We start from the raw sequence: 22,867 nt of genomic DNA, 5'->3' as shown, positions 1-22,867 counted from the left end.
TGAGGGGCATAAATGTAAACATATCATGAAGTTTAATGCTGGATTTTAAGAATATATATAAATCTCAAAATCCAGCGTTACGTTTGTTTTAAAATCATTTCATTAAAACCAGGAAATACAAAAGGATGCCAATTTCTTGGCTCAGATCCAAGGTAAACCTAAGTATAAAATGCAATTTTAATTATTTGTATTTTATGGACTAGTTCACATTAATAATTAAAATATTATCTTTAAATCTTAGAAAAAAATAAAATATTTCTGGTAGTTGCCAAATCAGATAAGCAAAAGACAAACATCAATGCAATTTCTTTATAAAATAAAAATCACCTAGATTGTATAAAGAACAGAGTAACTTATTTAAAATAACACCACCAAAAGTAAATTATTTAAAAATAATATCAGCAGGATAAGTGCCAGTTCTAAATAAAGAAAAATAAATACAACTTTTAAAATATGTCAATTCAAATGAATGGAAAGAATGATATTCATTCTGAATACGATGATTTGTTATTTCAGAAATGATAACTGTTATCTTATATAATAACATAATGATATTTGCGCAAGGTGTTTATAAAATTACACTTGCATTTTTCTGTAAATTCAAATGTAAAATATTAGGAAAGACATTTTTAAAAGCTAGACAATCTCTAAATACAAAGGAGTCCTGAAGGGAAAAAGGCATAACCAGATATTAAAAAGTATGATATTATATAACTATAGAGATGTTTAAAAACTAATTTATGATGAGGAAAATAGCTATATTAATGAATCTGAAAAGAAAACCCCCAAAAAAACCCTAATACATATGAATATTCATAATATAATAAGAGAAGCTATTCAAATTCATGGAAAACATTTTGTTATTAAAAAAATGTTTAGATTAATAACCATCATTTGGAGAAAAATAAATAAATAAGCTCAGGTTCTTGCCTCATTCTTTATACCAGAATGACCTTAGATAAACCAGCGACTAAAGCACACAACACATGGACACAGAACTCTGTGTTTGGTTCTATTCTCAGGGCTCCACATAAATTAACAGACAGGGAGACTTCAAGTAAACTTGCATCACACTCTACTAAAACCTTAAACGCCTTAGAAGATGAAAAAGTAGGTGATTGATTAATTTTTACTTCATGGTGGGCAAAAAATCAAAAGTCCCTGAGGGAGAGCCACAATACCCGGAAGTTATAAAGTAAATATTAATATGTACATAAATGATCACCAACCATCTAAATATAAAATATAGTTACATCAAAAATATACTAAGAAACCAAAAACTAAAAGACAGAAAACATTAACAAAAACTTTTTATAAATATAATAAAGGGTGAATTTCCTTGATATATAAAACCTCTTTTTAAGTCAAGAAGAAAATTAGAAACATTAAAATAAAAATACACTAATGGCATGAGAAAGTAATTCATGAGACAGCAATATTAATAACATGCAAATATGGGAAATTTAATTTGACCTTTTCTAACAAATAATCTTATAAGATTTCCAACAGATTTAGAAAATGTGTAATTTGCATGTTGACATCAAAATCTACTGGTAGACATTAAATTCATATGACTTTTCCTGGAGGTGTGGAGTGTATGTGTGTGTTTGTGTGTGTGTGTAGTAAAATTCGTAATAAATTTAAGAAATGGGAGAAGTTGGGTTTTTCACTTGTAACTTCCAATTTTAAATATTTCGCCATGTCTTAGTTCTATAATGAAAATACTAATTGGTGTTACTAATGATGTCATAAGAAATAGGGTTCTGAATAAGTAAGTCAAAGCTTATAGTTATTATTTCTATTACTATTACTTCCAGCAAAGTGCTCCTATATTAAAATAGCTTTATAGCAAAATAGCATACATATTAAAGCATTCTTACAAGTACATTTTATATTTTCATTTTCTTAATAAATGTTCATTGAACATAAACTCATACTAGACATTTTAAAATTAAATATTTACTTTCATATCTAACATTTTTCACAAATGTTATTTGCAGTAGACCCACTTATCTGCAGGGAATACATTTCTAGACTCACAGTAAATGCCTGAAACCAAGGATAGTACTGAACTCTAAATATATATGTTTTTTTCCTACACATACATACTATGATAAAGTTTAATTGATAGATTAGGCACAGCAAGAGATTAACAATAATTAATTGTAGAATAGTACAATTATAACTGTGCTGTGATTATAACTGTTATAACTGTCCAATATGCTGTGGTAAAAGTTATGTGAATGTGATCTCTTTCTCTGATAACCGATCTGATAAGTGAGACCGCTACTGAGCCACTAACGGGCAGGTAGCACATGTGGATACACTCTGGACAAAAGGATGATTCACGTCCTAGGCAGGATGGAGAAAGATGGCATGAAATTTCATCATGCTACTCACAACAGCATGCAATTTCAAATTTATGAATTGCTTATTTGTGGAATTTTCATATTTTCCGACAATGGTTGGCTACAGGTAACTGAAACCAGAAAAGCCAAACTTTGGATATATTATGATTAAAATGTCCTATGTTCTGATAAACACGTTCACATAATCCTTATTAGAATTTCTCTAACCTTTGTTGAAAATGTGAGCACTGGTAAGTGAAACACAAAATGGCTATGATGACATTTGTGTCGTAGTTCTAGTATTATTGACTGTATGGCAGAAATGCCGTTTCATAAGTGTAGTAAAAGAATACAGGTCTCATTGATATCCACCTAAACTATGAACTCTTAGAAAATACATTTTTGCCTTTTTTCAAAAACAAGTAACCATACTTACAAAGATATATTAGTTGAAGGCTCTTTGGGAATTACTGATGTCTACTTGTTTCAAAGTGCAGGCTTAAATTAGTACCACCTTAGGTGAACATGTAATGACTTGTACTTATCTCAAAATCTTTTAGTTATCATTTTCTGTGAGTCTCTATCATAGAGCTATTTTCAGGTAGCCCTGAGAAGTCTCTTTCTCTGCCGAATAGAAGCCACATGTTAGAGGATTAAGGTCTTGTATACATGAAACATATGTTTAAACATACATAGACATATTTCCCTGTAGGTGTGCAAAGGAGACTTAATTTAGAGAAAGGATGTATTTATTATCATAACTGTACATTCACAGGGATATTGATCTAAAAGAATGTACTGAGTAATCAAGAATTTATAATTAGAGTGGACATTTGGTCACAATGTACTAATTTATTATTCATTCCACATTCATTGAGAGACCTACAGAATGTACAATGATATGGCCCAAATCCTCTGACTACTAAAAGGCAAAATAAAGTTATTAATAAACTAAATTTTGAGAAATTTGACCTATAATGTTAATTCTGATCTATCCTCAAAGGACACAAGAAACAGCTAAAGCCACGATAGTCACTAAGCTTTGTCTCTTTCTAGTAAAGATGAGGCTATGGCAGGGAATTTGACTGACAGGAAATTTCACTTTTCACCTGAGGGAGCATTCTTTCCCTCTTCTTTCTGGTTTCCAGGAGCTGTAGACTCACTGGGAACAATATAAACAAACAGAGTTTCACTTGATGAATGAGCATCTTTCCTGATTCTAAACATTTTAAAGGAAGCAGATACTCTGACTTTACTTAATTTTTTCCCCTGAAGCCCTTGGGGGGATGTATGGTTCGCCCCTAAAATAATTCTGAGTGGCCCAGTAAGTAGACACCTATTCCAGAAGACACCTCTTCTTTGTGTCTGAAAAACAATCTGGGCTTAGGCTGACCTGTTACTCACGGCTTTCAGTTGTTTCTATAGCTTTGTGCAAACTGATGACCTTGAACTGGTATGCTCTAATGATGTACTTCAAGTTCAAAGAAAAGGTACTGAAGTGGAAACAAAGTGACTGAATGAAGTTACTGAGGCAGACATCAAGTAGGGCAGTACTCAAAAGGGCAAAGATGAAAGAATAAGCTTTCTTTTATTGTATTGCTTTTTTTTATTTTTCAGAAAAAAAATCATACAGTATTTTAAAGTTATTCCCCCCACCTAATTGTAAATGCTCAGGTTTCTCTGACACAGAATTCTAAGTGAATCACTTTCTTAAGTCATATGATTATTGCCACTGAGTTAAATGCTTTAAAAATTATCCAGTTGTAAAATTACAGTATGAAAAGCTGTTCTTTAAAAGTTCTTGATAGGGTAGCTTGTCCAGTTCAAGCCAAGGAATTTAAAATCAGGTCAAGATGGTTAATTCCACCTATTTCACTTTCCATTTTTGCCCTCAGCAATACTGATAACAATGCAAAGAGTGATGAGACAAATTTAGGATAAAATTATCTGGCCAAGTCCTTTGAATAGGAAGAGAAGTATATCAGGAGTTTATCCCTAAGTTAGATAATTTTTAAATTTTAAATATATGAAAATCCAAAGCACACATTAAATATTAAAATACCATAATATATGCTCTATAATAAAAGATTCAATAAAACACTCAACAAAATTACATTTTTATTTTACAGTTAAGAATTAAAGCTTTTCTCTCCTTTATGTTTTTAGCACCAATATTCTTCTTATCATTAGCTATATTAAGTAAATTAGCTTTGAGTTCACACGAAAGATATAGGGCTATCTCATCAGATACCTGGCTTACTGAAAATCCACAACTGACCTGTGGCTATGACTAAGCTGTCAACAACAAGGCAAGGCAAATATGTAGAAACAAAAGATGGTTTTAATTCTTCTCCTGTTCATTCACTAAGCCTCTATCTAAAGGAAGAGTCTCTGCTACTGTGATCGTGACATGCCATTGGGATACTTGCGGTATCTTTTACTAGGCTCCACAGCTATCACGCATAAGGAGATAAACAGAGCACAACAACAATGCATTTTTCTTCCTGTTTTCGCTTTTATTTCCAAAGAATATCAATTTGAAAAATTCGCCACTTTTAACTCTTTGTTTACACTTTCTTTAGAACTAAGCAGTCTCTTATAAATAAACGCCTTAGTCCAAGTCCTCTGCTTACCTGCTGCTGCACCATATGTAGGAAAGTGCACCTTGGCTGCTTTATGTCAACAACAGAGCACTGCCTCTCAGAATCGTGATTCTCCGTCAGCCAGAACAAAGCAGGACGGCTTCTCCTTAGGCTTGTGCCTACAGTAGGACCTTGCGGTGGCTGTCAGCATTAAACCCTAACATTCTAGTCCTATCAAGCAGCATCATGCTATAATGTCTCCACAAATACAGTCTTTGCTTTTCATGGTTCTGAGGCGCATGCATTTCAGTTACCATAGTTTAGTTAAATAACACCAGTTCCCCAAATTTCAGTTACTACAATATATTAACTCTGAGTAATTTGCATAAAGTATAAACTTTACTATTAGCTCTACAGACCACAAATCACTATTTAAGTAACAGACGTACATCATAATCAGTGACCATCATATCTCATGTTTAAAAGTCTATAGGTGACTGATTTTGCACTTCTGTTATTGAGTTCATGCACTAGCTAATGTGTTGCCGTTTTGTATTCTGGTGATAAACACATTCATTTTACAAAAAAAAAAAAAAAGATAAAATAAAATAAAATAAAAGATAATTGAAGAGAGAATTGGCCTACAAAGATATAAGTTGAGCATGAGAAAGAGAAGTAATAATGCTGGAAGTGAAATTACAATCAAATTATAGATTTCTATACTCGGTTGGGGATTGCCTCTGGAGCTTTAACCTCCATCCTGTACTTGTACTAATGGGCTTCCTGTGCAAGGGTCATGCAGTCTGAGCCCACTCTCAATACCTCAAAGAATGCTCTTAGTCAGGTAAGCAGATAGACCAGGATGGGGGGCACTGTAAACATCAACTGAAATTGCTCACTCTGGTTGCCGACAAATTAGAGTTAGGTCAAGGGATTGTGACATTAGGCACCACAAGTCTCCTAGAAATACAGTATAGAGGTTTACTTTTTTTGTAATGGATTGGAAAAATTTTCCTGTAAAGGGCCACAGGGTGAAAAACACAGTCTTTGTGGGTTTTCTTATGGGTTTCTTTGTTGCAACCATATAGTCATTATAGAGTGAAAGCATCCATAAACAATGTGCAAACAAATGAGACAGTCTCAATAAAATTTTATGTACATTGAAATTTTAGTTTCATGAATTGCCAATATTCACTAAATGCATCATGAGATATTATTCTTTATTTGATTTTCCTCAACCATTATAATGTAAAAAACAAACCCATACAAAACAAACGGTGGGCTGGATTTGGCCTGTAGACCATAGCTTGCTGACTATTGTGCTTAAAATACAAATAAAATATAAATATTTAGAGAAAACAGCACTTAACAAATGTTTATTGGTCATAATAAAGTCAAGAAGTCTTAATTTTAGAAAGAAACAGGTTGAATTTCCAGACAGAAATTTGTATATCGTATTTCACTTATCAGAGTGGCCTTTTCCAGCCAACCTTTATAAAATAGCAGTACTGTCCACTCATCCTGACTCCACATTCCCATTTCTTTATATTTCTCTATAACTTGTCATCACATGAACTATAATGACTTTTATGTTTGTTTATGGTTTCCTGAATTTAATTTAAACTACAACAGGCCAGGAATTTTGCTGTTTAGTTTACAAGCACTAAGAACAGTAACTGGAAATTAGTAGGAGAATTAAATCATCCCAAAAGAGTGAGTTGCTAATCTGGGAAGCCAAGAAATGTTGAGAAACCAGAAGAAAAAAGGATACAATTTTAATTCAATCTTATGATTAATATTTTTCAATTATTATAGTACAGATTAAAAGAATTATTTTTTTTCCTAGAGGAATTATAAAAAAGACACATTTCTATTCAACCTTTGAGCACCTATAAAAATGATTTTAATCTAATAGAATTGTAAGTAGTCTCACTGCCAAATATGTGACACTGTTACTTATTCCTGCCCGTGCTTCAGAGGTGGATATTGGCAATGGTTATCTGGACAGATTCCTGTAAAGAAGCCATTTAAAAGGAAATTGTTATCATGTACAACAAAAATAGCTCTAACTAGATCTTACAACAATTGACCAAGTGAAAACTAAGAACAGTGTATGTGAAAATAATTTATTCATATAATGCTATAAAATATAGTTAATGTAATTACCCTTACAATAAATAATAATAGCTGTTTTAAAATCCGTATCTGATAAAGATTAAATTGATACTGAATTATTGAATATTTGATGCATATAACATTTAGAAAACAATGGCTAATATTTAAGGTTATGATCAATACATATGAATCACATGTGTGAAAGTTTTTTATAAATGAACTCAAATTATTCATAAACTTCCTTTCAAGAGGAATTTTGTCTAGAAGTCAAAAGCATACTATTGAGAACTTTCTTCTCAGTTGGGTTTGTTCTCAACTTCCATGACTAGAGGTTTAAATGTGAACAAAAATTGCCAGTAATGAATAATATATAACATTTCAAAATATTACTCCCCCTATTATTAACTGAATAAGCGTCAGTTAAGTTTTTTTTATATGTGCTCTTGCCTTGCTATTCCTCACAATATCTCAAAGAAATATGTAATATTATTATCCCCATTATGTATATGAGGAACACCAGCATTTGGAATACATAATTATCTTGCTAAAGATTGCCAGGCTCATACAGCTCTAATTGTTTCAATTTTACTAAAATGAGTAAATGTCATTGCACCGAAAGGCATTTGTGTTGTTGTTGAGGAGTTAAGCCTTAAAGTCTGCGTATAAGTCCAAAGTCCTGAAATAACTATTTTTTTAAAATATCTTACAGTTATAATAAATTCACATTAATATAGACTGAGATAAGTATGCACATGTACATGTAGCTATATTTTCAAAAGTTTAAATCTACTATGGAAACATTTTTAGTTTGGCATTTTGTTTTTCATACAAAACAAAATACTTCAGTTTCTTGTGTGTAATTTGCTTTTATATAAAATAAAAAGTAAGTAATGAAAATACAACTATACTCCCCGCATGGCACACATATTGGGACTTTCTGAGGCATCACCGTTTTCACTTCTCCCATCTCTTGCTTACTCCAGAGAAACTGAGGCTGGCATCACCCTCCTCATTGAAAGTATTCTGACTCTCAGCAGGTATACTTGGATTCCTTGAGTAATGTGGTAATTAATATGCCTCCTATGTAATAGTGTAAATTAAATGTGCTTATCCCCTTTGGTATTTATTCATGAATTTTGCTCTTGCTATTAAATAATACCTTGGTGGGTATATCATTATGAGTATAGATTATTACTACAAGTGCACATTAGTATTTCTAAACCATATTACTGCTGCATGCTCTTAAAAAAAATCATTTAAAAGTCAAGCATCAGGACTATCTGAGTGTAAAACAGAGCTAACAATTTTTTCAAGAGGTTTTACATTAAATGAAAGTACATCCTGTAATTAGGTATATCAAAGAATACTTCATATGCATAAAAAAATGTCCCAAACCGCAGGTTGTTATTCAACATGTGAAATGATATTATCAGCATAACAAAACTTGCAAAAAAGCAAATAGGTTTAGCAATGATTATCCATAGTAAAAGCAGCACGTTTTATGATTTATTCAGTCATATGTTTGCATAATTTTCAAGAAGTAAGGAAATTTTTCTATGATGTTTTCCACACATACTTTTTTGTAAGTCATGTGTCTTATAACATCAGCTTATATAGCTCTTTAACATAAATGTGCAGTGGACACAAAAGAATCCTTTACATGATGATTCACATAAGCTTTATTTACAATAGCTAAAACTGATAATATCCTAGATGATCAACAAGAAAATGGATAAAAAGATTACTATTAAGCAATTATAAAGAATGAACTATTAATGTACACAACACCCTAGATAAATCACCAAAAAAAATTTGCTGATAGACAGAAATCTTAGGTAAAAGAGTATGTGATTATATTTAAACGCAATTCAAGATTAGACCAAATGAATTTAAGTTGAAAATATTCAGCGAGGCTGTCTTTGGAGATGTGGAAGCTGGGGACTGACTAGGGAGGGATACGAGAGAACTTTTTGGGATAATGGTAATATTCTGTATCTTGTTAGGAATTTTAATTTTATATACATATATATGTATATATGGTATATATAAGTACAGATATATATATATATATATATATATATATATATATATATATATGTAATTGTCAAGACTCATTTAATGGTACACTGAAGATTTATATTAATTTTGCCTAAAAGCTCTAAATAATGTTGACATCAGTTAATAATATGTGTTTAAGATGAAGAATATTTATGTGTACACCTTTGAAATGCATTAAAAATCTCTTAGTAGAGGGATGACAGATAGATAAATATGTGATAATGTAGTATAATATCAACTATAAAATCTAGCTAAGTACATGGATGTTCATTTTATGCTTAACATTTTTTATATATTCAAAAATTTTATACTATTTTTGGAAAATGAAAATGATTAAAAACATGTATTCAATATAACTAGATTGGTGTATTAAGAGTGGCAAGCACAGAAGGCTAACATAGTGTAGAAGTGGTGCAGGTAAGGTTATCTGAGAAGCCAGGAGTGGAGGATAGTACACTGGGGTTAGGCAAGCAAAGAAAGTAGGATAAAAGGAGAAAGACTGAAGCATAAGACAATGTGTGTGCATGGCTACGTAGTACTGAAAATTATCTGGAGCTTCAAACCTGAGGAAGTGAGTGGTGTAATTTGAAAAAAGGCTAGAGGCATCGTTTAAAGACGTCTGTCATAGATAGAAAATAGAAAACAAACAAACAAAAACTGCCGGTTAAATATGAAGTGGTAGGTGGGAAACGAGAGATATCATACTGATAACTGATGTCACATTGTGCTATAACTGAGGAACAGCAAAGTAATGACAGTTTTTATTTTATAATTGTATTTACATTTTATGTTTTAATGATCATGCTCAAAGCAGTGGTAAAATTATTTGGCAGTAGTGAGCTGGATGGGTGGGATTGGAGAGAGACTGAAAGTTGGTAGATAATTATCTAGGTTATTTATGAGTAGTAAGAAAAAGTTAAGTCCATTTGAGAAACACATACATTATCCCATCCCTGCAGATTGTAGGTGACAAAATTTCAACTAAAGTAGTGGAAATGCTGATATAAATTAAGCAGTCTCTGATAACTGATTAGCTATGGAGGGCTGAATAATTCTGATAATTTAAGTGTAAACCAAGATAGATGAAAATATTGCTGGTAGAGCATGTTCAAGGATATTAATAGTTTCTTTAAAGTAGTAAATACAATGACCTTTTGTGTAATTCTAGGACTTTTATTTAATAAGTATGTTATTCATGTATTTCAGCCTAGAAATACTCAGTCACAGGAAAATAGGATTTTTATATTTTACATCTAAAGTAGCTTCTTTCATGTAGATAATTTGTTCTTTGAGGAAACAATATACATATGAAAGTAAAAGGGGAAAATCAGTGTTTTAGAACATTTATATTAAGACTTTTGTTTTAAAAAATAATCTATTGAATGTGACCTTTATAAATTTACATTCATGTACATAAATTTTCTGAAGATTTCAGCATATGCATTTTTAGGGCACTTAAAAATAGGAATTTAATAGTTTTTCTTACTTATCCTAAGAATAAAATGTTAAAATAGGCTGAATTTTAAGGCAATGTCTGTTATATTACATTTTGAAGATTTGTCATTAAAAGGAAAATCTCGTGAGAAAATGATAAAATGGATAATTTTAAGTTAGGGATAAATAGTTAAAATATTTATAATTCTGTGTGCATAAAATTTTCCAAAACATGAAAGAGGAATAAATATAGTAGAGAATATTTAATTTTTTTCAAGCACCTACTTTTCTTATACTCCTTTTATTTCCTAAAATCAAAATATCTGTTATTTACCTGGCCTGGGATTTTTTTGTTTACTCACTGTATTAGAGAACTAGTTCTAAACTTCAGCAAAATCTAAAAGGAAAATCACGTATTAAGAATAAAAGTATGTCAAGCTTTTATGCTGACATTTAAAAAAGTCACTCAGCACATATCATCAATTATAAGTTAAATTTGGGCAAAGGTGTATAAAGAATAAACAAATGTTGGAATTACACAGCTACTTAGATTTAAACTCTTCTTTAACTAATTATTAATGGTAGGAATTAAAACCATTTTTTAACCTATGTCAAAATGATCGTGAATATACTCTGGACATAGTTTGTTGTACAAAATAAATGAAATTTTGTATACAATAGTGCTTGGAAATAGGTATTTAAAATATATGGCACTGATGAAATAGTCTTATCATTTCCAAATGATCAGTTACTGAGGACAAATATCATACACTTATAATGTGTGTTTTTTTCTAGTTGAAGGGACCTATCGGGAAAATTATTTAGGCAACAGCAATCTTCTATTTAGTTTGCCTTTCAAATCTTTGAAATATTATAAATAAAGGAGAATTTCATAGTAATACACAGTTTATATTGATAAAGATTATTTTGTATTTCAAAACTAATACTTTATATCTTTATGAGATTTGTTAATTTTGGACATGGTAAGATCAGTTAATAAGTTGTAATTTAAATATGACAAACATTTACTGAAAGTTTAACCTAAGTAACACTGTTTCTGGAGTTAGAAACATAAAATTCCTGTCTCTAAATTTTTTATAATTTAGAAAAGGGAATTAATCTATTGCATTAGAACAAATATACTTATGATACTATAAATTCTTACTTTTTCATTCAATATTTTTCATTTTGTTATCTGCATAAGAAAACACTCAAAGTTTAGAAAAAACTCATAATGTGTGCAAATGCTACTGATGCCATTATCTATTTAAAAAAAAAGTCTGAACTGACCAAATTATTTAATAATAAGATTGAGCTTAATAAACGCTGGTATTTCCATGTGAATAAAAATTGATACGTTACTTAACATGACATATTTAAGAAATGTAATGAAATATACATTTACACATGTAATATAATGAATAAAAGCAACAAAAATAACTTTATGTATGTTAATAAATCCAAATATACCTATAGTTAGATACCTGTCTAGATAATGCCAGAGATAGATGAGGATACAAATGTAAATACGTATCTCTCTATTAGATACACATAGACAGACGGACAGACAGACAGACACACACACACACACACACACTCACACACACACATTTACATGGGAATTTGGGAAAGGAAATATACCACTATGGTAACAATAACTGTATTAAAGTTATAAGCTTATAGTTGGGTTTTCTTACCTGTATTATTGTATATATACCAGATTTTCAATATATGTTAATAGAATGAAACAAAAGTTATCTTCAAAAAATACTATTTCTATGAGTACAAAACCAAACTATTTTTAATTTCTATGGAATTGTTTAATATCAGACATCAGAAAATAAATCCAATAGAGATATTTTGATACAAATATTTTCCATTAACCAACAGTACCAAATTTTATTTCATGGCACTCATGAATAACACATAAGTGTAAAACAGTGCAAGCATTTGAAAGTAAGCAATTAGTGTTTTATTTTTAAACCAAACTTCTAAAGGATTTATGATGATTGCTGTCTGATTAGTAATGAAATTCCTAACAAAATATTAAATTTATTGATACAGTTTACTGCATTGGTTTAAATTTGCATTTGACTTTGATTGACATCATTAAAATTGTTTTTATAAATATAGTTTTTATTTATTGCCTATTTTAAAACAAAATTTTAAATTTGCATGTGTCCTCATTTCTCATTCATAGCAGAATATATATGAATAAATACATTACTAATTTCAATTGGCCTTAAATATATTATAAATTACTACATTCTTAAAGATATATTTTTCAGTATTTTTTAGTGATGGCAATGGATTAAATCAGACTCTCCAAAACACACCGAAAACTGCCATTTATGACTTGATTTTTTTTCTCATATGATCCATGTGATTTGTCATTCTTGAATGTTGTTTACATTGGTATAAAAGGCATTTACCTTATATGATACGGTATTCACATACATGCCATTTATATGAATATCTTATTGTCTCATCTTCTTTCCTGCGTCATATCACTGTTATTTTATAGAACCCTTATAGATTCATGTCTCCAAAGTTCTCAGATGGCTTGGCCTTATTCCACAAGATTCGGAAGGTCAGCCCAGGTTACCTCTGGGTTCTCTGGTAGACTTTTTGGTGCCAAATAAACATTTTGGAATGCCTTGTATTACTTTAGATTCTTTACATACTCCATCTAATTTAATTATTAATTTTTTTAATACAGAAACTTAATATTGAGACAGGAAAAGTGTGCTACAGATTTTAAACGACATTATTGGATTTGAACAGGCATTTATCTGATTTCAGAGCTTTCTCCCCTAATTTACTATTTGTTTCTACAGATTAATCTGGCAGCTCTGTGAGATAGGGATCATATTCATAATGTTCACTATGGTAACAAATTATTAACACAGAGCTTGGCACAAAATACTCATGGTTCTGCAAAAGATGTGCATCGTTATTAAATGCCTATATATGTGAATATAAGAAGAAAGGAGACGACAGAACTCTGAATTTTCTGTAAAATATACAGAAAATCTGCAAGGGTAGTACCCACAGTTTATCAGTCCCATCAGATAGCATCTGAATATTAGTTGTCACAGAGCTGAAGAGGAATCCAAGGAATGTTTGTTTATATAGCTGTTTCTAAGGCATAATATAAACATGTAAATAATTTTTAAAACACACACTGAATATTGCATATCACATGGTATTGGGTTGTATTACTCTAAATTAGTGAAGCGAAGTTAATGCCAATGTTTTGCTATAATGTGTTTTTTCTTCTTTTTTTTAATGTTCATTCACTTTCTCTCATTGCCTTTCAAGAAAAGAGAACACAATTTTAAGATGAAATCTCAATGCCCATTTAAAGATAACATAAGTTAATAAGATAGAAAACAATCTCTAAGCAATGAGAGCACTATGAATGCACATACAAGAGATTACCTTGAAAATATCCTTGCTGCTCTCTAAATACCTTGAAACATTGGGTTTCTATAAGTTTTTGCTTACCAAGAAAAGAAAAGTAGGTTCTCTGAGGCATCGTGTTAGAATTTTATCTAAGTTTATGAGATATATTTAATATCCAGTTCTTATAGGACTAAAGCTATAATAGGAATTCTTAAAGAGTTTTTCAAATATTTTTCTACTTTATTTCTGATTTAATCAGGTATACATATATATATATATATATATATATATATATATATATATATATATATATAACCCCCTGTATTATCACACTCTTAAGCCTCTACCTTATTGAATATGTGTAATAATGACCAAATTGTTGGAATCACTCAATTCTAAAATGAACGAGATCCATAATTCCTAATAAATTTCATTTTTAAAGAATTTCAACATCACAAGGCTACTGTATAAGATAAATGAAAATGCTGTCAAACAGTTTAACTAAATAGACTCCATATTCTCCTATTCTTTTTATGCTATAGCAATTGTATTTAAAGTCACCAAATTTGAAAATTTGAGTTAGTCATGCCCCTTGGTTCTTTAATAGTATAGTGATTTTTGTGCTAATATTAAGCTGGCCAGATTCAATGTTGTTTTCTTTCTCTTTCTTTCCCTTCCTTCCTTCCTTCCTTCCTTCCTTCCTTCCTTCCTTCCTTCCTTCCTTCCTTCCTTCCTTCCTTCCTTCCTTTCTTTAAAAAAAAATGTTATGTATAGATTTACAAATGGTTTAGCACTGTATGGGCATTCTCCTTGCAGAATACAGTGTTCCTTAAAAACAAAGGCCACTCATTTGCTATTAAAATTTAATTAACATGTATAAAACCATTACCCATTGATGAAATCAGAGACTTTGATGAATGTATTTACTGAAAGTCACTGGAAATCACGGTATTTACTTTTACAAGTAAAATGAATGTGTTACAATGTTACAATAAATTTTGCATGCTCCAAAAAATGGCTAATTATGTCAGTTGATGCATGTTATTCGGTATTTATCACTCTCATAAGGACAACATACGTATAGGTTAACAGATAGGTTTTCTTAGCTTAAAATTTTTTCCTTTAGCATACTTTCTAATATAATTTTGAACTGTTTTATGGTCAGATTTGTGTCTGATAAGATATTTCTGTTTCCCCACTTTAAAAAAGAGTGTTTTAAACCACTCTTTTAGAAAACTCCTGACATGTTCTCTTAAAGTAATATCATATTTTAAGAACAGCAGAATGGTGCAGACAGAGAGGCAGGGAGGGAGAGACAGAAAGAGGGGGAGAGATTATGCCGTTTCTCCAGTTCTTAAAGCAACACATTATTTACCCTTTTAAATAGTTATTCATTTTTTATATATGTTAATACTCTAGTGCACATTTAATATGATAAATACTAGAATTCAACAGCCCAGTAAATAGCAGTTAGACTTTTTTAAAAAAAATTAAACCACTGAAAAACATCTAAGAGCTATAAGTTATGTCTGTATAGATAAAAACGGGAATGTGTCATTCTTTATTGACTACATAAATTGTTTTCTGATTACATAAATTATTAGCGGCTATTTGGGATCTTACTTCACAGTGGTTGAACTAAGTTTTGTTCCTTCTGACTCTTTTATAACAAAGCTCTCTTAGTTGAGGTTGAAAATGTGACTGCACTCTATTATTGCCAACTGCATTTTTTATATGAGCATTATAGATGGACAATGATATCATTTATTAGACATAAACATATGACATATTAGACTTATGTACTTATTCAAGAAATTAAAACCCACATAAGAAAGGATGAAAAAGACAAATGTTAATGGCAATTTTCCACTAAGAAAAGTAAGAACAAAACCTTCAGATGTAGATGATTCAATTTTTAAACAATTCGTTCACTTCCTTCTGAATAGAAAAATTGATAAAAACAATTAAATTTGTAAATTGTAACTGCTACAATGTTTACACTCACTTATGATTAATTGCCTATTTATTTGTCTGGCTTCTGCTTGAGATATGAGATTCTTAACTCCTTAGAAGCAGAAACTCTTCATAATATTACTCTTAGCAAGCAAGTGGCTGGCATATTACATTCCCTTTACTTAGAATGTAAATATAGTTCTCAATATACCCAGCAAATCATTTGGGCTGTGTTTTCTAAGTAAGTGCTTTAAATCCTCTTTCATTCCATATGCAATCTTGTATGTAATGTACAAGAGATAAAGGATTTAAAAACGAACAAGAAGCAGAAGCAGCAACTACAGAATGAAATAAGAGGTGTTTTTTAAATGTTCCCTTAATCTTAAATTTTAATGACTAAACCTAGGTTAATGAGAAATGTGTTGCTATTATACAGATTCCAATGTTAAAATTGTATCACAGTATGATACAAGGCATGTATTATATAGAGATCCAGAATTATATACCTTTGTTGTTGTCCATTCCTCCTACGGCATACAGAGTTCCAACTGTAGATTTTCTAGGTTTAGTTCTCGGACTTTGCATTAAAGTTCTTCTTTCTGGCAATAGATGATATTTCATTGCTTCCAGAATTAGTTTTTGACATTCCAGATCATTCTTAAATAATGCATGGTTTTCTAGGTCAGCCAGTATCTGTAAATAATACACAATCACGGTTAATAATGCCATTATAGGAATGAGCATATTACATCAATAGTTAAAATTATAAACTTAATGTCTAGATTACTCCTATGTTGAGAGGTATGGAGAATGTAATAAGAGTTAATTACATTGACAAATAGAAGGAAAAGGCATTCCTTCTAAGGGATATAGAATGGATATTGTTTTCAGTTCAATATTATTTATTTATTATTATTTTACTATAGAAAGTATAAAGGGACTTCTGGAGGTCTATTTTCCATTCCCTTTCCTCTTATGAAAGCTGTTTATAAATCAAATATAGTTGCCTATAAACATGTCTGATGAAGGAAATTAAAAAATAACCTTCAACAGATTAGGTCATAGCAAGCCGATCATAAATATTTATATACTTTAAGGTGTTCCAGTTATAGTTTAAGTGCTTTTCAGATTAGGGGAAAAAAAACATACAAACAAACAAACAAAACTCCATAAAACTGAAAACAAGGAGGCAAATTTAATAGTTTCCAATAGTGAAACCAAGAAATTTTATACCAAAACTTCAGCACGCGAGACAATAGTGCAGGAGCAGCAGTTTTAAGCTATATTACGTCTCTCTTTGCTGCACCAGGTTTTCAGCCTCACAAATTCTTCTGTGTGTGTTTGTTTAAACACATCTAAAATATGTTGTATTTTCTTATTCCTCTGTTCCTCTTTGTATTCTCTTTTCCCTTGATTCTTTCAGTATCACATTCTCTTTGTTTAATTAAAGTTCATTGGGGTGACATGGTTTGTAAAGTTACATAGGTTTCAAGTATACAATTCTGTAATATATCATCTATATATCACATTGTGTGTTCACCATACAGAGTCAGTTCTCTTTCCATCACCATATATTGGATCCCCTATACCCTCATCTATCACCCCCCTCCCCTTTTACCCTCTGGTAACCACTAAACTATTGTTTGTGTCTATGAGTTTTTGTTCATTCGTTTGTTTGTCTTGTTCCTTTATTGCTTTCAGTTTTATATCCCACATATCAGTGAAATCATACGGTTCTTGACTTTTTCTGTCTGGCTTACTTGGCTTAGAGTAATAATCTCAAGATCCATCCATGTTGCCACAAATGGCAATGAATCAATGTTTTATTTTGAGTGACAGTTAAATCTGTCATATAGATTTAGAAAATTAATAGAGAAAAGTTAACTCACTGACCTTTTCTCCTACACTGTTAAGAAACTGTACCACATCTGTGTACTAATTTTATTGAGTACATTAATATATGATGTCAGCATATAATTAAATAGTTTTAACACTAGGATTTAACCTTAATTATGTACATTTATCTAGCCATTATGATGTATAAATTACAGTTAGAGGTGCCAGAAAGAATGTAAAAACATATAAGATATCATAAATAAGATGTAGGAAACATAACTGAATAACTCTGAGGTTGAATAGGAGTGAAACGTATTAGAGTTACCAGATGCTTTGGGATATGGAAGGGAAGATGTTTAATTAAGTTCAAGACTATGTTTCCCTTCTTGTATACTAAACATAGTTGTCTTCCCACCGATCCCATTTTCATTCTGAACACTTAATACGAAAAAAAAAAAAAAAAGAAAGAAAGAAAAAAATGGTATGGAAAAGGACAAGGGATCTCCAGCAGAATTTTTTCAAAGAACAACTATTTTACTCTTTCAGTAACATTTTTATTTTTAATCACCAAAGAGGATATCTATTTATAACAAGACCTCTGTGGTCTTTCTAAACTTAAAAGTAAATAAGTAAACATAAAAAACCTGAGAGAGAGAAAAATGGAGAGAAAGGGAGAAATTTTAATATGACTTTTGGTCATTTGTGTGTCAGAATAATTTTTTTGTACATCTAAGCCTTTTCCTTTCCTTAAAAAAAATAATTAGCCTTTACAATGATAAATTTATATATGTCTGATGTTGGCTCCATCAATTCTTCTTTTCTCTCTTTTTCACTTTTTATGGGAAAATTTGGGATTAGTTGATCATAAAAATAAAACTGTTACTAGGAACTCTAGGAATATGTTAACCAGATTATAAAATAAAAGGTAATATAATTATTAAAACAATAGCTTTTAGAAATGACCATCAATTTTGCTATTAAGATACAAATAATTTGTTGATATTTTTAGAAATTGAATTACATGTTAAAATAGCCACATTGTTAGCAACATGAAAATATTGATGAGTGTTTTAATCCTGTGTGTTTTACACATAGACACTTCTCAAATTTCAGTTTTCCAAGAATATTTATACAAATGTATTTCAAATGCTTGCAATAAATAGAAAATCATGACTGAAACTATTGCTTCATAAAAATGGAATGCATTATTCAAGTAGCTAGTTTTTTTCCAAACTCCAAATAAGGAAATAAAATAAATTTGCATATAATTTTTAAAAATGTCTTCTTTCTGTATAATTTATCTTAATGTGTCAGGGAAAATGCTCTCTTGGCTAGAATCTTTGTTGTTATTCTCTGCACTAACTTGTATATATAGATACTCCCTTATATTGTAAATAACTTGTTTTCTTATCACAAGCAAACAAAATCAAATCCATAGATTTATTTGTGCTGCATGACCTACTCTTATTACATAAAGGACATACAATTCGAATTTTATATTAAAAGTCGGAAAATATATACATTATAAAACTTTGCATTATAGATAACCTTCTTAAAATACCATAAAGTAATGCTATGAAACATATATTACAGCAACACACACCTATAAATAAGAAAATATCTATATTGTAAACTATTACTTAAGTAAGATTAATACTACATAAATAAAGATATAATTTGAAAAGCAAGGTAATTAACAGAACCGGTGCAAAGCATTGCAAACATATCTATACTTTCCACCTGATCAGGAATTCCATCAGAAAAATGGAATGCAATATTGAATAAACACTTAAAGAAAGATAATTTTAAGCTTACTGTGGACCAAAGAAAGTATTAACTCTTCTAACACTATATCCTTGGGCTATCAAGTTTATGAAAACATTCTTACATTCATAAGAATGCGACAAAATTTCATATATTTCATGTTATTGCATAATATCTCAGAGTTTTATTTTGCTACTGGGTGTTATGCTTTAAAAATCAATTCACAGAATTTGAATCTACAAAACAAATTTGAGTCCTATGAGAAGTGACAGTCCTTAGAGAACAAGTGCCAGTTTCACACAGTCTTTCAAGTTTTCTGCTTGACAAAATGAGTAAGATGAATGATAAAATATGCCGTAAACTGCAGGAAAAAATGATTGTCTACTGTGTCTGATAAGTAGGTCTGATACGGGTAAGATATATCAGGTATTTGTAGTAAGCAGTTTATAAGACACTCCACTGTCTTACACTCAGTGCTAAATAAACGCTGAGTCTGTTTAATATTCCGTGTAAGGTGCTGTGAAAGGAGAGTTCAGTTATCACAAAACTTTGTAGCAACACAATAAATGGTGAGCTCATAGGTAAGGCTGCCCTGCTTTGCAAGGGAAAACATAAACTGTCTCATGCCTACAGAGATTTTCTATATCTCTCCTCCCCTTCAGATAGATTTTCAAAGACATTGAGCGAGGAAAACGGAAAAGGATGCTGGAAACTTGGCAATGGTAACTTAGTTGGTTCACCATTGCTCACAGCATTTCATCAGTTATTTCTTGAGTATCTGCTGTGACTGGAACAACCTAAGCTTGCACAAGAGAAAATAGTTCAACTGTAGCCAAAGTATCAGCCTGCAGCCTGAAAGAAACTCATCAATCTGAGAAGTAGATCCTCACATTACACTTAAATTCACATTAAGATCACTTGAAAATAATTTTGCCAAAGGATGGAATTGTGAAATTTTAAGAGACTGAAACATTTTCTAGTCCTTCTTTACTGGTATAACCACTGTTCTGACTAAAATATTTGAGGATATTATTTATACTATAAAATAAATGAGAATAGCAGATATAATAGAGCCTTCTATGTTCTCTTTCAGTGCTATCATTTCAAAAGAAAAACACAAATTACTGATGAGCTAAAGCTTACATAAACACAGCTGAGTGATTCCCACTGAAGTATTTGAAAAAACAAGAAAAAAACATCTATAAAATAAGGAGCAGGTTCATTAACTTTATTCTGAATACAGAAATATTTGATTGCCTTAAGATAAAAAGTAATTACTAAGTTGACAGTACAAATAGAGAATAATGACATAATCAAAACAAGTAGACCTCATAAAACTAACTCAAATGATAGTTCTTATTAAAGACAAGTGAAATGGGTTTTATGCTGCCATAATTTATGATTAACTTTTATTTATTTAACATGGGTTTGCAGTTTCATGGGTAGTTTGAAAGCTCAGAATTTCTAAACATGAAATAAGTGACCCTGTGCCCTGTATGAACAGTGCCTTCTTTCGGAAAGCTTTCATTGCCTCCTAAGTAGGCTCTGGACCTCCCATGCCAGCATTCATTCATTTATTCATTCATTCAGCAAATATTTAGTAGAATCAATTTTGTGCTAAGTGTTATAATAGGTCCTGGATACCTGCAGTCTCTTTCATCACTATTCTACTCAAGTCCATCCTCCTTTTCACCCCTTAGAAAACTTTCATTAATTTACTCATGTCTAGGCTATATTCAAAACCATGCACTGGATTCTTATTGTTTGCAAAACATTATTCAGCACACTCAGATCAGCATGCCAAGAATTCTACGATACAACACCCTATTAGCTATTCAGTCACTTTCAACAATACTCTGGGGCACATTATTCTGTGTTTCAGAATTTAGCTCTTCTGATCTCTTTCCTCTCATCTGAATAGATTGTGCTTCTTTGTAACAAAAGTAATATCTGTAATACCTTTTCCCTCTGGGGCTTCCATTAAAATATGACCCGATTTTCAGAGTACACTTTAAGTTCTATTCCTGCCATGAACACTTACCTCATTGTTCAGGTCACAGACAACATAATTTGTTTTTATCAGTCATATCAGACTTTAATCAATTGCCATCTGTGTAGTCACTTAAGGGCTTATTAATCACACTAAGTCGTAAACTTACAGGAAATCAGGAAAAAATGTCCAATAACTCTGTTGGGTAGAACTAACAGGGTTATATGCTCCTAAGAATTGGTCCATAACTATTTAACTGATTGATCATTTACTATGATTATGGTACTATTGATTTATTGTAAATAATGTATTCAGTATTGAAGTTGGAAAATATACAACACATAGGAAGAAATATACTCAATATCACATCTGAAATTACTTGCATAAGTTAATCATTTTTCATAAATACTTATGGTCTTTCAGAAATATACTTAACAATCATATATCTATATTTCTAAATGATGTATCCTATATCTCTGTGAGGGCATGCATATTTTCAGTTGCAGTAAATAGCAAAATTCCATTACACAACCAATTTGGAATCTTGGACATTATGGTGAGGTGATTTGACTTTTAACCAAGACACAGATTCATCAGAGAGATCATTATTTGTGTTAAACTCAGATGTTTCACTGGCAATTCAAACTCACACATTTAAATCTGAACTTATTCTTTCCCATTACTATGTCCTGCCTGCACCTGATTTACACCTTCTATTTTTTTATTGATAGTTTAGGGTATTTCTTTGCCTGTACTTCTATTTTAAGCTGCTTCTATTTAATCTGATTCAAACAATTTTAGAAAATATAAAATATGAATACATAAATATTTCCCAGTCTTTTTTTTCTGAGATACCTTTTCCATTCATAATTTATTTAGCAAAGTTTCTTATCTTCTCAGTCAACCCCACATACAAAGTATCATCAAATACTGTAATTATAATATTGCCTAAGACGGTTCCTAGAACCTAGAAATATCTATATTTCTAGACAATTTATCTGATATCCCACTGATGGCATGCTTATTTTTAGTCATAGCCAATAGCGAAATACTATTACACAAATATTTCAGGATCTTGGACACTATCCCTTTTCCCTTCCAAAAGACACCTCACTGGTTGACATTCTTATTGACTCTTTTCTGAATTTTTGAGGACTAATAATTTGAAATCTTGTGTATGGTACAAGAAATCATAAACAAAATTCAGAGTACGCCTACATAGTGTTCTAAAACATATTCAGAATTTACTGTCTTGCTATCTTTTTCTAATTTCTTGCTTTACAGTTGAAAGTGTTTCCTAGTTCAGGTGCATTTCCCACTGTACCTCCAGACCAACTTTCCGTGTTTCCCTGAAAATAAGACCTCGCCAGACCATCAGCTCT

General features: G+C 30.8%; 1 protein-coding gene across 1 annotated transcript in view; it reads right to left on the bottom strand.

Moving 5' to 3' along the window:
* KLHL1 (kelch like family member 1) overlaps positions 1–22,867 on the bottom strand; it is a 305,504-nt gene that overhangs the window by 64,954 nt on the left and 217,683 nt on the right. The window contains exon 6 of the mRNA XM_019751890.3: positions 16,402–16,588. Within this exon, the coding sequence (XP_019607449.1) occupies positions 16,402–16,588 (187 nt within the window). The remainder of the gene's footprint in view (positions 1–16,401; positions 16,589–22,867) is intronic.

The sequence above is a fragment of the Rhinolophus sinicus genome, chromosome 16, assembly GCF_057876585.1.
Source record: "Rhinolophus sinicus isolate RSI-liver-muscle chromosome 16, RSI-T2T, whole genome shotgun sequence".
In the NCBI taxonomy this organism is placed as follows: domain Eukaryota; kingdom Metazoa; phylum Chordata; class Mammalia; order Chiroptera; family Rhinolophidae; genus Rhinolophus; species Rhinolophus sinicus.
The sequence above is the reverse complement of the archived record's forward strand: the minus strand, read 5'-3'. Positions and strand labels throughout refer to the sequence as shown.